The sequence below is a fragment of the Patiria miniata genome, unplaced genomic scaffold, assembly GCF_015706575.1.
Source record: "Patiria miniata isolate m_02_andy unplaced genomic scaffold, ASM1570657v1 HiC_scaffold_22, whole genome shotgun sequence".
In the NCBI taxonomy this organism is placed as follows: domain Eukaryota; kingdom Metazoa; phylum Echinodermata; class Asteroidea; order Valvatida; family Asterinidae; genus Patiria; species Patiria miniata.
In genome coordinates, this window is record NW_024037061.1 from 14,482,140 (window position 1) to 14,500,349 (window position 18,210).

The following is an 18,210-nucleotide window of genomic DNA, read 5'->3' on the forward strand; positions in this document are numbered from 1 at the left end:
TTGGTAGGGGATAATGCTATGAAGACCGCTGACCAAAGCCTCATTAATATGAGATCACAAAGCAGTCGGTTGCAAAACGGTCAAGACGGGACTTTCCATGTTGTGACGTAGTTCGTGCTTGGTAAAGCAGACATCTGAGACAAGTATTGCAGCAAATGTCACGGATTTAAAAGCATACTCACTACCGGCTGATGTCACATAAGTCATGTGAAACCCGACACGAACAATTAGTGTTACAATACATTGACATTCAAACTCGCTACATCTACCTCCATATGTCTTTTTGCGGCAGACTTCGGGTATATCACCACGAGGGAGAGTCTTACTGTTACTTGTTGCCCGCCCGAATGAGCTCCGTATTTTAGATGAAGAACAAAAAGCTCGCTCGCCGACAAAAACATGTAAGATGATGTGCCGAGCTCCACTTCAACAATCCATTTGCGGTATGGAAATGGGGCCGAGTTCCGGCAAAGTCCGGGGCTGTGTGATCGATTCGCGAGCACAATCCGTAACGGAGGGAGGATCGACGGAAACCCTCCCGGTCCCGCCCGCTAAGTGGCTATATAGCTCCGCTGGCTTTAAAAAAAAAATCATGTCTCGGCCCACTCATTTTGTTTTAGGTCTTGATATGATGCGTTTTGGACGTACATTGTGCCGAAGGCCAGATATCATTGCTCATTTCAAAACAAGAATCGCTTGTGGAGCATTGAAATGCTTTAAAACGTTCCAAAATGAAATTGACTTCTTTCGTGATAAGAGCATGTTTGCATCGGTATACATTCTAAAAACATTCCAAAGAGCTCAGGCGCGGATCCAGAGGAGGGGGAGGGGTCGCACCCCCCCCCCTGCTCTGACACCAAAAAGACAAAAAAACAACAATAAGTAACAATGTGCACCATTACCTATGTCCGCCTGTTCGCAACAATTGCACATACAAATGACGGGCCTGACTCCCCCCTCCCCTCAAAAAATCCTGGATCCGCCCCTGGAGCTATTGTGTTTGCATTAGCCGATGCTGTTTCTGTAGGGTGATATCTCCATGATAAAGTGTGCTCTGAAAAATACTGAAAATAATTATTATTACTGGAAATGGTGACTTTGGGAGACATGGACAAATAATTTTAATGACACTGAACCCTAACCTAAGCTTCATCTATACCCTCAACACACTTTTTAATTTTGGGTTTTGTATCACGAGGAACCGAATTAGGTTATTTGAGACAACAAATATTACCTAGAAATGTCTCCCTAATCCACCTTGTCTCTCTAAGGTCCAGCATTTCAGCAAAACGTGTCTCCCTAATGAGCCATTTGCGAGAATAAAGTGTTTCATCGATGATCTTATGCCAGACATCTTTGAAAATTGATTATCAAGTGCAAGACAGTTGTGAATAAAATGCGAAATGCACGCTTCTAAATATAGAGATATTCATATTCTTGGATTCTTGGTAAGAGTGTAACATTTATAAAACAACCATCGTCGAAGGTTTCAGACAAACGAAATCAAGTGAGGAGACTAAAATTAAATAAATGGAATTGAAACATTCCATTGTATAGTCACGGACAGATTCTGGACAGACAAAGATTGGATAGTGGAGAAAAACGCGGCAAGGCTTTCCAACACGCGATAAATTCCGAGGCAAGATGGCCTTTTGTATAAAGACACGGATGCAATTTGTTCTTGTCGAGTGCTTTCGTCACACCATCACCACCCCCCGTCCGTCAGAGACACCTCGTGGAGTACCGTCCATTCCCCGTATCGCACCGCCCAGACATCCCACCGTGCCACGGTCAAGTGCGAAACTAATAAATCGAACGCTCATATCAATATGCCAAGAACGAGCTACTGTCATAAAGACGCCGGCCTCAAGAAAAAAAAGAAGAAGAGAAATAAAAAAACAGGAGAGAAACACTAATGAAGGTTTTTCTTTATTGGCGATTGATTGTATTATGTGCGTGTGCTGGCTTGTAATTAAACGAACGTGTTAGAAGGAGATGCTGTTATGACGACGATGGGTAAAATGCCCACTGGTCGATGGTATCTGGCGAGGTAACAGAAGGTCAAACACGGTAATGACAATTAGTCTGGTATCGGGACTAATGAATCTAATTATGCAAGGCTCTTTTAAGAAAACAGTTGCGAGACATAAGTTGTTTAAGCGTTTCGCAAAACATGCAAATTCCACCTTTTCGTTTGCATATATTATGGACATAATGATGATATTTTAAATCGTTGGGTATTTAAGTTTTTTTCTCTTTGGTAATACAATTGTATTTTGGTAGGTGAGTCTATTTGAATAGGATTTGCCTATTTTTATGTACATTCTTAACATATTCGCTATTCATCCAGGCGCTAGTGCACTTTTCCCCATTGTTTACCTTTCTACGTGATTCACTATTTTGCTGATAGCTGACGATTTGAGTTTGATGTGCCTGCATGAACTGCTGTACATCATGAAGTGTTATGCAGTAACTTGATTTAGTTGTTCAGTCCCAGACTAATTGTTGACATGAAATTGCTGTATACTATCAAACCGAATGAATCACTGAATAATGATACCCTAATTTGGCATGTTCTTGCTCTTCAGTATAGCTTTAATACTTTTTCCGATAAATGTTATTCCTTTTTCAATATGACATGGTATCGCTAGCGCAAACCCCAAGGTCTGCCGACATGCCACTAGATAACCCCCTCGTAGTAAACAGTTGGATGCTCTCATGTACCAAGGACGTTGGTTTTTGTAATATAACACATGAATAATGTTTAAGCAATTTGAGACATAATTGAAAAGCTCCAATTAAATGTCATGCAATGTTGGATGATTCTAAGTAGTTATGACGGTTGATGAGATGGAGAGTTTTATCTTGGAGTGTCTTGATGCGTCCTTGTCAGCGCATCTTCCTTTGTTCTGCCCTCCTGCCGTTCCGACATTAGCATCCTCTCCAGAACATCAACGGGGAGATTGTCACGATCCTTCCCGCTGTTCCTCCTTGATCAGCCGGTCACAATCATCTCTCGGAAGACGTCGAGACAGAACCTTCCACACAGGGGGACATCCAAGTTCCTCTTCAGTTGAGTCACATTAATATTCTCTCCAGCATGTAAGAAGCGAAACTCATTTCAAATCAATACCACTGTGTTGCCGCTTTTTATAATCACGCACTTTCTCAGCAGGGATGTTGGTGGGCACTGAATAGACCTCGCATAATGCGGTTGCGTTCAGATAGTTGACGTTGAGTCATATTAACCAAGTCGCCCCGGTTGGTGCCACCCTCAATGAGTTATTTTCACGACAGATAAATTGTGACAAATGAGTAGGACCCTACTCCAACTCGGGTCGTCTTTCGCCTGGTAATCTCATCGGGATAATATCATTTGTTGTATTTTTTTAATGACGAGAGAAGGGGGCCTCTTCAGTCGGTTTCTCCCCCGGTCTGCGGGCTCTCAACGCCCGGTAATCAGGAGACCTACTTGCGGTCCGCAAGCAATTTGCCAGCTACAATATGCAATTATGGATCGGAGTAATCTGCCTTCTGTACTTCAGAATCTCGTAAAAGATTCTTCTTGAGAAAAAAATAAGAGGTTGTTCAGGTTTAATGGTTACAAATCAAGAAGGGTTTAGGGCAAAATGGCAGATCAAATTCCAGGACTTCTGCGTTGGACGTAGTAAAAATGATTAATATTCTGTAGAGCACTCTCTTCTTTGTTTGCATTTTTGGTTTGTTAAGGAAAGGTTGCGTTCATCTCTGTTATCTTGTTATAAATATACCCAGGGTGAGTTAACTGAGTTATAAATTATGAAGAAACAGCATATTTACTCTAAAAGTAACTTAGCTAAATCTGGCAATGGTTTTTCCTCGTCATTTTATTCACAAATAAGACCCAGAAAGAGGTTAAGATTAAATAGTTTTCTATTCCATGTCGTTCTCCCAATGGCTTTGAGAAGGGATGACGGAAAAGCTACCTTGACCAATAGACAAAAGTATTGTCAGATGTATTTCAATCTTGATACATTTTTAATGAGGCAAATTATTTGCTGGTTGTCGTTTCACGCAAATGATTTTAACTGTTTTTCGAGGTAAAATTTCCCACCCAAATAGGCTTATTATTTAAATGTACTAATGAGGTAATAATCATTTTCTACGCTACTTAATATATGGTTTTAAAACAAGCTCGATTGGACCTCGGAAGCTGTGGGCCAACGAATTCGTATTCATACACGAGTCAAGTGATTGTACCATGTAATTTCTGGAAGTAGTGTTTTGAGTTAAGAAAAAGAAGTTTTTTGACCCCAATGACCCCATGATGACCTCTGACCCCAATTTGGTCATGTGACATGTTGGGACTGGGCTACTGCACCCTCGTCCCTAGGGTGTCGAGCAGTACGCGACCACCACTACTTGCTCTCTCACCGTGGTAATTTTTGGACATGTATGCAAAATAGGAATAGTCTGGTGCCAGCCTGTGCTTTACGTTAGCGTTTGTATTTGTATGCGGTGTCTGGGGTAAAAACATAATCAGTTCGTCGCGGCGTAAAATACAATCTTCTCCAACCAATTTACAGTATCACATTTCATATTAATAAGAGCAAATTGGAAAGGAAAGCATTAGTTTGAGAAGGTGTGGACGTTAATTACAGTGAACTTGAAAACTCGTAATGCACGTTGGAAATAACAACACCAAGTGCACGATATAAATCCGTTACTTGCCAATTGCGGTATCGAATCAGTATACAGGAAGAAAGTTTCCTATCCATGGTTTGCTATTGGAAACGAGGTTGTAAATATAGTAAGCCCTGTAATGAGGTTGGGGCTACTGATACTTTTGACAAAGTTTGTTTGAAATCGGTCAAAATATGTAGGAGCAATAGACAATGTCAACGTTTGTTACTAACTAACGGACTAACGGAAAAGACATGATTATGTTGAGCTGCTATCCCGCAGCTAAAAATGAGATGTTACAAAACAAGGATGTTTACTCATTCAAGTCATCTCTACTTACAGTATGCTCTGCATAGTACTAAACCTCATTATTTACTGTCCGTTCGCCTCAGTATCACAGCCACGGCGTCGCGCTTTTAATTTATCCCATAAAGAGTTACATTCACAGTCTTCACCAAAAACAGACTTAAGGTCCAATCTGCTTGTCCGACATTGCTCAGTGACATACATTTCAGATCCTTAAAGTCTTCGAGATATCCGCGCAAAGCTTTGCCGTCCAAATTCGGAGTAATCCCCACTTCTATCGCGAGCCGACTGTGAAATTGCCTCCGCATATGGGCCTAACTCCCTCAACCTGATTTCTCCTCTTTCGTCTGATTTGATTTCCTCCTGTTTCCTAAAGCTCCAGGATTGAATCCCAGCTATTGCTTGTCAAGTGCGGGGATTGACCATGTTCGTCCCCGGTTGATTCTGCTCAAGTTAAAAAGCCTCTTCCTCCGCCTCGAAATATTGCGCATGTTGCAAAGGTTGTTCATTCTTTGTGTGGTGTGAGTGTTCAAAGAGTTTGTTCTCTACCAACTTCAGCCTGATAGAAATAAAAACTACAAAGTTATTGCTTGAAAAATTGAATTCGCATATATCATATATTATTACCACACACAAACCTTTGACTCTTACATAAATCGACGAGTTGGACCTGTCGCTAGTTCTTTTCAAATTAATTTTTACTTTTGGATTTTGGTAAAATAACTTCTTTGCTATGAATTTGTCAAGTGTTCTTTGCATTATAGTTTGTACTGCACTCTTAAAAAATCTTGAATCTGGGTCATGTTTGACCTGCCACGTTTCCGGGTCCAAATGACACTTTTAAAACGACACTACTCTGGATAATTTGCCGGGTCATTTTGACCCGGGCAAGTGTCATTTTGACTTGGAAAAGTGTCATTCTGACCCGGAAAAGTGTCAAAAATCTCACCCGGGAGTGTGATTGACCTTTTATGGCGTTGCTTGATAACCAAAGCCTAACATGTTGAAGTGTTTAGTCAAACTTATCATCTGAATATACTTAGCGAGTTTCTGGATTTTGTATTATAGCTGTACCGGTTTGCGGTATTATTCTGTCTTTACCAGTATAACGCGGCATACTTCAGCCGCTCTGTCATATAGGCAAACCAGTATTTTGTAACCCGCAGGCCTTCGCCTTGACCTGAACGCCTATGACAAATGTGCCGTGGTTCTTCGAAGCTCTTGTCATCTCGTAACCCAGGTGCGAAGAGACGAAAGGGGAAATGGGCCGTGGGGGTTCATCGATATCATCGCCACGGACATCATCCTCCGCTCGAGTGTCAATTAATTATTGAATATGAACGGTGACTACCTTCCGCAGGCTGAGTTGAATGATTGGTTGCTTAGAAATCTGTATACTTGTCATTTGTTACATTTTTTGTGGAGAGGTCAACTCGTAGGGAAGGAACATGTATTTTGTAATATTTATCCTCATGATAATTATATTTATTCGGATTACGGAAAATGGGTCATTTTGGGGGACATTCCCATGCATAGCCTTGTGCATACCATTATTCCATCTTCAATGTCACCTACAACCCCACTTTTACCTTATCCTAGAATTTGGGCTTATTTATGTTTTGGACCACGACCAATCGATCTCGCCTATTTGCTACAACACAATTTTGCCTCTAAATAGGAGTTGTGACATTAGGGAGACATTGAAATGTCTCCCTAATGTCCGGTGTCCACCTAAGGTATAATTAATTACTATTATCGGGTATACTTTGAATGTTTTAGTTATTTTCTTTCTTGTCTAAACAATTTTAGAAGGGTTTGGTCTTAGCATCCAATGTGTTGTCTCAGTTATCTGTAAGCACTTTTGCTTATTTTCTGCACGTGCCTAAGCTTCTTTGTCTAAGCAGTTTGTTCTTGTTCATCACTTTGTTATGTATTTTTTTTATCCTTTTATTTTCCATACTTTATTGGTCCCAGCTTCAATTTTCGTGATCTGTCCACGGAATCATGGGCATGACATACATAAACCGTAAGTAATACCGACGATGAAGTGATATGATGCACTTGAGAAAGTGAGTTATTAAGAGAAACATTCTCCTGTGATAGGGCTTTTATGAAGATGTGTATTCGAGGATGTTTATATTAAAGTGTGTAGACTTTGAATGATCAGCATTTGCTGTGATTTTGTTTATCATCATACTGCAATTGCTATTTGGTATTTCGTGATCTAATAATACCACAGTTCTGTGCCCAGTCGTTGCACATCGCTGTTCCCTAGGTTCAGAGGCCATGGGGGCGCCCTGCCTTGATCGCCATCGACTCATTTCCATCAAATTAAATTTACCAGACCGTAAACTTGTGACCGAATTACATTCTGTTATCGCGTAAATCTCTTTGATTGGAACCATACCATGCCTTGCACGTGGTGAGATATATTTGATATTTTCATGGTTTAATGTAGCCTGCAAGTCGGCCCCGTCAGTCCAGCAATGCAACATCGTCTGATGGGTGTTTCCCCGCGGCCTAACTGTTATTTTAAAACCAGTTTACATATTCGAGATGTAAATAAAACAGCGGCAATGTAAACTGTCACATTCTCTGCTGAAAGCCAATTTCGCATTTTTCCGATGTCACACCATAGAGCATTTGGTACCCATTTGCAAGAAATGCCTGCTAGTGAGTTTTTGCATGTTCCTTCCTGGAAAAAATATACAGGGGCGATTATGATTATTGAATTTCGTGGCTGAGTGAGATTTGGTCGTCATGTATAGCGTGACACTACTTGGTAGAAATATTCTCAGTGATGCATTTGTTTCTTGCTGTGGCGATGAAAGGCGGCTGTTGGGTAACTGAGGGTCATGGCACGTTCGTCTGCCGCTCATACGCACTACTCGTACGAGCTGTCGCCTCCACCAAAACCAATTGATTGTCATGTCCTGCGCGTGCGCGGTGCGGGTGCTCCATACGTACGCTTGCATGTAGATGGAACTAAGAAAGAGAGAAACAGCCGTGTACCTGGCGGGCTGAACGAGTGTCAAATGATACGGCATCCGCAAGAAATACTAGCGGCCTCCTCCAGCTGTTTCTCCTATAGGAGGACTTTCTCGGATTGCCGGGCGAAAGAGGCAGGCGAGCCGGGAATGCCGATGGACGCTTCTTCTTTGCAGTACTTGAGATGTATCATAAGCGGCGCTGCAGATAAAAAAAGAAAGAGGAAAATCCATTCTGGATGCCGTGCTTGGCGTAGTTTTTTGCCCGGCCGGTCACGCCATTTTTTTGTGGAAGGCGGCTTCGAGATTTGTAAGACGGTGTACTTTGAATTTTGATTACCCACTCAAAAACCCACCCAGCAAATTGATGTGTATTTGTGTGGCCTAAATGAACGATCAACGGTTGTTGTTTTAGCACAGATAACCAGCAGACGCTCGACAACCTCACTTTGTCATATAATTGGATAGCCGGTTAGCCAAGTAACTCTGGTATGACGTGAGCACGAGTCTAACGCCTTTTACCCAAAATCACGTCGTCCAACAACGGAACTATTCCTTGGCTCATTTGTCAGACGGACTTTTGACTCCAACGTTGGTGTGGTGAGCTAGTGACGATGGCGTCGCTAGAGGAATCGCCATGCCTGAGAAAGATGATGTTCACGGTAATGTGTGCGTTACTGCTGTTAGAACTACCTATTGGTAAGTATGGGTGTGTTTTTATGATTGTGGTAGACGAATATTCTTAAACCCAGGAGATCAATAGTTTGGTACTATAGTGAATAAATATTTATAATGTATGGTGTTCTGTAAATTAAAACCATTCAACTGAAACTCGGGCGGAGGTAGATTTTCTGCTAGAAGGTATTAATAATATGAAGCACACGTGTGATTGAGTGTCTAGTGTTTGAAGCTATTAGCTTCGTTTACATAATCACAATAGACGCAGACAGCCATGTTTGCTATCGGCGAGTCCATTGTTTGCGATCCTGACTGCGACGGTCAGTTGACGTCTTCTGATTTTTCCAGATCGTTTTTTTTGTGTGGTAATTTGGTATGATTTTTCAAGAAGATCGTTTTTTGTACCTTTTTGGTATGATCGGTTTGGTATCAATCCTTGCCGGTGAAGCAGAGATTTATTAAAATGCTAAAAAAAAAAAAACGTTTTTATATTTCTATATCGTCGATTTCTTTGTTTATTTTACTCGATTTGGATGATTTGTTTTCGTGTTAGTGTCCAAGAACTATTCATTGATGGGAATATTTCAGTTTGGTTTAAAAATTATTGCCCACATTCTAAGGTATCTCCCATCATTTCTATAGTCGAAGCTTGCATTAAGAAGCCTGAGAGATCTGCCTCTCTTATCTGAGGTGGCAACAACTCCTTGACCTTCGTTTGTTATTAAGCCGAACTGTCAGGGAGGGATTTATGTGTAATTGCAGTGTTAAATTTACACCTTGGGATGGGATATCATGAAAATACCTTATGGTGTTAATTTAATAGTTTTTGCAGTGTTTGGGCCAAGTTCCATCGCACAGAATGGTATTATATACCAAACGACACATAGAATTTATAGGATGTAACCTTCTTCGTGTGACAATCACTTGAAATTAAAAATGTTAATTGTTTCTCGGAACGTCTTGACATAAACATGAAGCAGTGGTGTTTTATGTCTCTCAGTCGGTGTTCCCGTCGTCCGTTTAATTACACGTAAATTAATCCTTGACATTTCACACTCATAATGTTAGAGTTAAGACTGGTTACCAGATCTAGTATGAGCATGCGATGTCTGAATGTATGGCATATAGATTTCCACACCTGGAGAGGGTACCATGGACATGTCATGGTATCTACCGATACACATGGGAACACTTTTCTTATATAAATTACCTCACTGCAAACTCACTGACTTTTTATCATACCTCCTCCGCGTGTTTGTTGTTTGGTTTCAAGAAAGCAAATCCATGTGGTTTGGGGTTTTGGGTTAGTTAGTTTAAACCTCAATTGTTTTGTCTTTCGTATCGAAGTAAACAATTGGGATTCAGGAAAGTTGAAAGTTCCCCAAAGGTTGTTGAAAAAAGAATGATTGTTTTTTTCCCAACAGCGGCCTAGTGGATAGTTAAAGTTTTCAATATTAGGGCAGTCGTACCATTGCGGTCAGGTGATGGCGCTTTTCAGAAAACTGATGTACTCTGCACTGCTTTCTATATCAATTCCAATGTCTACGGTTTAAAAGTATTGGTGCTCATTATATATGTATACGTGTCGATTGATATACTTTGTAAACTTTTTTTTTGCCTGCGGAAGATTCCACATCCCGTTAAATATTGGCGTTGTGGTCACGTGATGCAACGTTTTTGGTATGAAACTGAATATTAATCTGTTTGCCTTTTCCATATATTTTTGGAATATACAAATATAAACTGCTGCGATTAAATGATGATGTCATTGGGTGTGATTCCAAATTATAATTTGAATGACTAACTTGGAATCAGATTAAACCAGGTCACAAGCAGAACTCGTGCAGTTATTGGCAGTATTTGTGTTCCCATGGCATGTCAAAAACAGGTGTATTGTAGAAAAGTAATTGTCTTTTGTAATTGTCTTTTACAGGGTTTGAACATTATGCCTAATTAAAGAATGAATAATTGTTTGAATTCAGTGACAAAGAAATGTTGTGAACTCAATTATTGAGGTAGGTATATGACATAGGAATATTCAATTATTTACAAAAAAAATAAAGTAAAAAGGAGAACTATTATGAAACGGATCCTTTTTTTCTCGTAATTCCGAAGTCGTTGGCGCCTTCGATTCGCAACCTGTTACAGCGAGTTAATCATTGTTACATAACTGTTTGTTTTACTCCATCTTTCAATCCGTCAAATGCTTTGCCGTGCAAATAGCCCCCGTGTTTGAACGACCACTCAGAATTAATGCAATTCCGAGTCGACAGTGTTGTGGCGAATTTTATGATTGAGTTCGCTTTGTACGGAAGCGGGCCTGGATGCCCCAATGCAAATACCAATAACACACACTCCAGGGTAAATACACTCTAGCGATCTTATCAAACACTTTAATTGAATGGGAATATTGAATGTAGAGTTTCTGTCGTTTTATTTGACACAGGAGGGGTGTTCATGTTCAATTGCACTCGTGGAGGATATTGGTTTTTTTAGTCCCCCAAGACGCCCATGGGGGAGGGGGGGGGTTGAGGAAGGCCAATATTACATTTCTATGTATCTGATGGCGTCGTGTCTGACCTATGTTTTGGTGTCGATATTGCCTTCCGTTTTCTTGGCGTGCGAGCTAACAAAATCGCATTTCCCTCAAGTTGTGCAAATCATAATTTTGGAGAACAATTTACCATGAGATTTAGCTTTCAAGTGTGGCATTAAGACACTTGACATTTAAGAAATTGACAGGTTATTTGAAATTTATGAATCACTTTTTTTCCGACTGCTGAATCTGTTGTCGCCCATAACTACCGCTGAGGGCGGTATGCATTGCTGACGTCATTTCCATCGGGCCGATGTCAACATTGTCATAGCCTTTTTTTGTGTGTAACAAAACGACATCATGCGAGACGGTTGTTTGTTGTCGTCGTCTTGCTTGGGACCGTTCTCAACGTCAAACTGATACATCCTGCTTCGAGTGCCCATTACCCGAAGCTGTCTGTACACTCAATGCTCTACGCTTGTACACGATTTGGATACCTCTCGATTAGGTACTTAAGTGTCTATAACCATTGGCTTTAAGAAATACTGCACAACTCCTTTCATGTTGCAGCTGCAACCTCAAGTGGCTTTTGGCCTTGGGCTTTTGCAAATGTGATAAAGAAAATAACGATTTCTCTTATCTTCCTGTCAACATTGTATCAAAACAATTTCAATGCAGAACGACGGTTTAAAGGCATTCACCTTTTCTTCCTTTCAATCTTTCGTGGCTGAAATTTGATGCAAATTGGCCTCCTCATCTTTTTTTGTCCACGCTCCTTTGGGTGCGTTGAACTTGGTTGCACCCATCCACGGGCCCATGGCCGTGACCGTTTCTGATTTCCACTAACTGAATTCATCCTCCCCAAACCACCACTCCTTTAATTTCACGCGTGTGATCTAATTTAATTAGCGGGATTTATTCGCAAGTTTTAAAAAATATCCAATTTCATTCAAGCGGTGTCGTCGATGACTGCAAGTGGTAAAACACGATGGCCCTTGAAAACCGCAAAGTAGTAGACTCGCTCAAGTCCGTCCATGCTTTCTGGATCGGCCGCAGGTTTGAAATGTCGTGGGCGCCCATTATGCGTGTGGTACCTGTAACCTCACAAACTGAAATATTATTTCATTTGTGTCAGCTCCAACAGCAGTGTTGCAGAACTATTTTTTATCCACCCAACTCCGTGAGCAAGATCATTAATTGTTTTGTTGGTAGTTATTTTACGTCCATGCTGTTATGTGTGTTCCTATATGCATGGTATGAAAACAGAACGACACCAAGAGTCTTGTGAAACGGGCGGCACCAGATCATCATAAACGGATAGGTCACGAATACTGAAATTTGTATCCTTGTGGAGACATTTCTTTGTTCTCGCGTACTAAAGTTTTCGAGTTTGAAAGTACAGTTTCAAAACGCTCTTATTTTAACCAGAATTTATTTCCTTGGCTGAAATTCGGACTTAATATCCCTTTTCTAAAACTCTACCATTTGCGACGGATCAACATACCTTGGAAATTCCTAGTTTTTGAGTAAAATCCATATATCTATTTCGTGAAAACCTTGTGGAGACGTATTCATCTATAGAAATTGCCCTGTGGAGACGTGTAAAATATTTTGTTCCCTATTGTTTGCATGCCTCCAGAGGGCACGGTGTATCAGATCACGATCATTAATGTACTTGGTCATTGTGAATTTACTGCACTTGCAATCTCCCGGAAGGAGCCGCCACAAATCGCTCCTTCTGCTTACTTGACCTTTACACATACTCAAATTGAATTTTCAACTGAGTTATAGGGCAAAATGTGGGGTGGATTTGATACAAAATAGAATACCTTTGCAATGTGACTGTCTGCTGGTTGGAGGACAGAAAGCCCTGATGTATTAAAGGTATACATCAAATAAAGTGCTACAGCGGGGTTTGAACCTGCGACCTCCAATTACTGTTCTATCTGTCTACCAAGTGAGCTATCCAGCCTTATGTTGGTGGCTCCCAATTTTTCCCATGTCTTTGTTCCCGGGGCGTGAGTCAGAAGCCATAAATCCATGCCATGTAGCCATGTAGCTATACCAACATTTGCAATACTGAAAACCTGGAACTTAAACGGGGATCACTCAGGGAGGAAGAATACATTTTTTCACAAAATTTCAAATTAACTACAATATGCAAACCGAAAGTGACGAGGTGCATGCAGGGCGCTTTGCTCAACTGGAAAATATTTATAATGCACCTATTTAGAAAAGATACTGCAATTGTGGTTGCATCATTATGGGGCAATATAAATTGTACAATCATGGTCTATCGAGAATATGTTCATGCGTTTTTGGACCAGTATACCAACTTGACGTGAATGCTAGACTGGGGTAGATAAAAATGCTGTATTTGAATATCAAAAGTATCCACAAAACTTGACTAGAGCTAAGATATTTCTATGGGGCCCTCTAGGAATGAATATGCATTGTCCGACGAGAATTCCTGTATATTGGATCCAATTATCAGCCTTCACTGTGATACAAAAAAAGTGCTTTGCCCCACCGGTCGGTTTTTCTTATACGTTAATCACCCCACCCCTCCCCAATCATCCACCCCGTCTCTAATCACCATCCTAGGTGCATGAGCCCGTCCACTGGGGGAGGATTTGCCTAAATACCTCCCACCGATGCACCACATCGATGAGTTCAACTCCCGAGTCCCGATCTTACTAAAGGGAGCGTGACAGCCAACTATTGATCACGAGGAGAAAACTGCACTTTGTCTCGGTCCACGAGTGTCCATCCGTGTCGCTTATTACACGTTCAGGGCTGAAACCCAGGAAGCCATTACCTTCTTGTATACAATCCAGCTTGCATTTTTACAGCCCTGCTTGCATTTTTACCGCCATGTTGTTTTGGCGATTAGGGTGTATCTTATGTCTGTCTTCAGACTGAAACGATGCATCCTCCTTAAAATCCTCGGTGCATCCTCCCTACATGGAGTGTTTTATTTACTCCACGGGAAGGTCCCCGGACTCATCAGACTTGGTAATTCTGCCTAGTGTTTTCCCCCGTAAATCTGGGCAAAATTTACGATCGATCTCTGTCCGCTTTTTGCTCGGGCCTAAAACGATGTTTGTTCTTGTACTTAGATGGCGCGCAAGCCAAACACATCAGCCGGACATGTGGAAAAGTAAAATTGGTTTTAAGCAGGCCCGCTGCCCGGTCGTTTAGGGTTTGTAATTAGTTCGTGGGAGCGCTTCAACACGCTTGGGGTCGATCGCGACTGATTACAGGGAAGTAACAAATCATTATTGGAACTGGACTGGAGAACAGCCATGCCGATGACAGAAGCTGTGAACGAGGGACGTATGGTTATCCATACCTAACTTGCGAAGAAACAACCATTTGCATCTCGTATTTTCTTCATTGAAAACCACTCTCAATTTTGTCCTCTCGGGATAAATCAACATCTGTCACATAATGAGAAGAAAGTTCTTCTGCGCCACTAATCCGAAGTATTCAAGTGAAAAGCAGCCATATCATTCGGCTTATTTGCGTTTATCGGCGGCAGCGGGATTTGTTTGGTCGAATAAGACAAATGCTTCCTTGCAGCTGTGTGCTACCAACAAGCTGACTCAAAAAATGGAAACACAAAATAGCAACACCTTTGTGGAATCATGGAGGATTATTCCTCCATGGTTGAACTTATCAGCTTGTTTTAATCTCAATATTATTTTTCTGTTTAAAAGTAAATCAAGAACTAAAAACCGAGGGGTGTTTGTGAATATATAAAGGGGTTTACATCACATCATGAATGAAGAAAAACAATAAGATGTGCGGCATAGAAAGGTTGGTCTTCAATCGTCGTAAAGACAAAACGATGTTCCTGCTTTGAATCCGAATACGTTGTACAGTACTGTGTCCCCCCAAAAGCGTCCGTCTGACTATTTTTTAAATAACTACAAAACTATGAGGTCAATTTTGAAAATGTGTGGCTGTTCAGATACTCCTAAGCCTTGGCCTCAACCCCTATGAGTTTCATTCAATTTCAGTCACGCATAACTACACAATTGTCAATTGATCGCAACAACATTTTTGGACACTGTGACCAAGTTCCTTGCCTTATTCAATTTCAGTAAGGTGTTAAGTATAAGCCGTGTGAAATCCTTCATGTTGTGAAAAGGGCTGCAGTTGGGATTTTAATCATTTGCCTGGCTATCAGTCATCATGGAAAGACATCATGGCAAGGTCAAATATTGCAGTCCCAAGCCACATCAGCATTTTTTTCTCAACATAACCTCATGTTTTTGTGGTTATTTTTAAAACAGTCGGACGGACACATTTTGGGGACATACCATGTCATGCATCTGGGGTCCGCCTGCATGCCTACTCATTCTATGACATTATGCCCTTGGCACCAAGCAGGGACACGCATTAATTTGATGGACCTGACAACGTGAGGTTGGATACACGAACGGAATCATGTAATCCTCACGAATTGAAGCAGATGTCACATCTCAATATCGATGCCGCAACATCGTGCGAGCGATCTCAAAGAGCACTTAATATCATAAGCCGCTTTGGGAGGTCCCCGGGGACGAGTGCCTCTTCGACGACTCTCGTTTAAAAGTCATCAGGAACGGCTTTTTTAGTACCGAGGGCATTACATTATGTAATTAAGATTGCACTTGGGTTTTTTTTTCTGCTACAGTAATGTTGGTATTCGTCACTAAACTTTTGAACTATTGAACCTTGAACCTCTTAATTAATTCTTGCATTGAATCGGTGAAATCTGTACACAATTTAGCATTTCTTAAAATGATTATGGTACTTCAGCATTCTGAGTAACTTTAAGCACATTGTGGAATTATAGTATGCATATATAAATATCTAGTTTAAATTAATGGAAGGTTTGCCTCAAATTTGAGGCATTTTTACAACGTCAACTCTAAGATGGTGTTTCGAGCTAGTTCATGGTTCGAACGTGGATGAAGAACTATTTGACCTGTTTTTCCTCCGGAAAAAAGTAAATACAGAAGTGTTGTTTTGTCATCTCGAAGCCAAGAACCTCTTGAAGAAACAAACAGCATCTCCAAACTCTACTCTCATCTCATGCAAACACCTCACTCCTAGAACCAGCGCGCCAATAACGCGCGGACTTTTCAATTACCGTCTTCTACAACTCCTTCCCTTTATGTGTGTTTTTTTCCCTCCGTCGTCGTGTATTGGATTTCTGACCAGCTAGATCGGATGTTTGTGCCTCCGGGACGGGGGCTGCCTGGCCTCTTAGCTGAATATTACACCGCTGAGATTGCATCCGTTCCAATCCCCTCGGGCAGCGATATTCAGCGTGGTTGGTATGGGCAGACGTGCGGGAGGGTTTTTGGTGGTTGTGGTTGTAGCGTGCGATGTTTTTTTTTATCTTTTTTTATTTCTCCCGCCGAACGAAGTGCATTAAAAGGCGCTAGCGAGCGGGCTGGACCAGCAGCCATTTTTGTAAAGCTTCCACTGAGCACAAAATGTGCTAAGCATGAACAATTCTTGCTCAACTAAGCAAAGCGTTTAGCTGACTTTCAAGTGCATGCTTGGTTGTCGGCTGCGAGTTGCTCAATTGATTAATTTGCCTTGTTTTAATTCAAGCATGATTACATTTTTGCCGCTAAGATCTCGTCACGATTGAGTCCATGAGCGCTACCTCATCACGGAAAGCTGCTTATCGCGTGATAGTGCTAAGAACCACTTACTGGTTCCCGGTTTGGCACCTCAAGCCGTGTGCTTTCAAAGTGATTGAAGTAGCTTAACGTAGATTGTTTTTGTACTGTTTGGGCATCAATAATCTTAAAAGGAATCTCGGGAAGGGCTTTTGTATATATTTATTTTGTCAAGAAGAAAATCCATCTCTCGGATTGTGCTTTGGGTTGAGTCCTCATCCGCCATTACAGACAAATATAATGACATGGTCTCGATAGCGACAAAAGTAGATTTCTCGGCTCTGAAATGATCCTTTGCTTAAGTGATTTTCCCCAACCTCGATATCGACAAGACAAGACAACTGAGAAAGTTAAAGATGGTCCCAAACTACACAAACAATTCTATTCAATCGATTCCAAATGGCTATTCAGTGGAAGTATTTCATGCACCTTATAATTATACTCAACGGGCTAGATTTTTTACCATTACCAGGTCACCACATACGATAGTACTGCCGGGCTCTCTTCGACAGCCAACACCCAGGCTTATTCACAATTCAGTCAGTCAGTCGGTCGGTCGGTCTGTCTGTTGGTCGGTCGGTCGGTCGGTCGGTCTGTTGGTCGGTCAGTCAGTCCGTCAGTCAGTCAAGTACAAATAAGAATATTATAGGCTGGCTCTCTCTGAGAAAAGGCAAATTACGCGAACTCTATATATTGAAGTCGGCAAACAGGCAAAATACAAACGATAAAACATGTCATATACTCCGTTGAAATTATTTCGCCGAAACTGTATGCCACGGTACAAAGTAGAATTTCATAGGTTGGCCCTCTCTGGGAAAAGCAATAAAAACAAACTTTGTATCTATTGCCTTTATTTTAAGAGATAGCAAAAGCCGTGTTTATCTCCGCCACAAGGTCAAATGGCGACAAACTGTCATGAGGCGGCTTCTTCTAACTGACCAAACGACCCAGAATACCAGCTGGCCGATCCTATCAGCCTCCGGGGCACCTTTGTGTAAAATTGACCCCGTGACCTCATTACTGGAGGAGAGCATCCACAAACGTAAATTACGCGAACTCTAATGAAATTGAAGTCGGCAATCGGGACAAAATAACCAAGCGATATAATACACGTCATACACTCCGCTGGAATTATTTCGCCGAAACCATGCCAAGCGCGGTTCAAGGACGTTATTAATTAAATAACGAAATTTATCAGACGGGAAAAAAATTGCAAAATGGCACGCGCCCCTTGGGCAACTGACGTGAAATTGTTATTAGTTTTCAAGAGACTTCGCCTCAATTTCCTTCACTGAATGTAGGTCGTTATTTTTATTGGAGCACAGTACAGTGTGTCATTCTCCGAGTGCCGTAGTTGCCC

At 41.4% G+C, this 18,210-nt stretch overlaps 1 protein-coding gene across 1 annotated transcript in view; it reads left to right on the forward strand.

The window, feature by feature from the left end:
* The first annotated feature begins 7,977 nt into the window (after positions 1–7,977).
* LOC119729964 (neuronal acetylcholine receptor subunit alpha-3-like) overlaps positions 7,978–18,210 on the forward strand; it is a 31,104-nt gene continuing 20,871 nt past the window's right edge. The window contains exon 1 of the mRNA XM_038202757.1: positions 7,978–8,654. Within this exon, the coding sequence (XP_038058685.1) occupies positions 8,570–8,654 (85 nt within the window). The 5' untranslated portion in view covers positions 7,978–8,569. The remainder of the gene's footprint in view (positions 8,655–18,210) is intronic.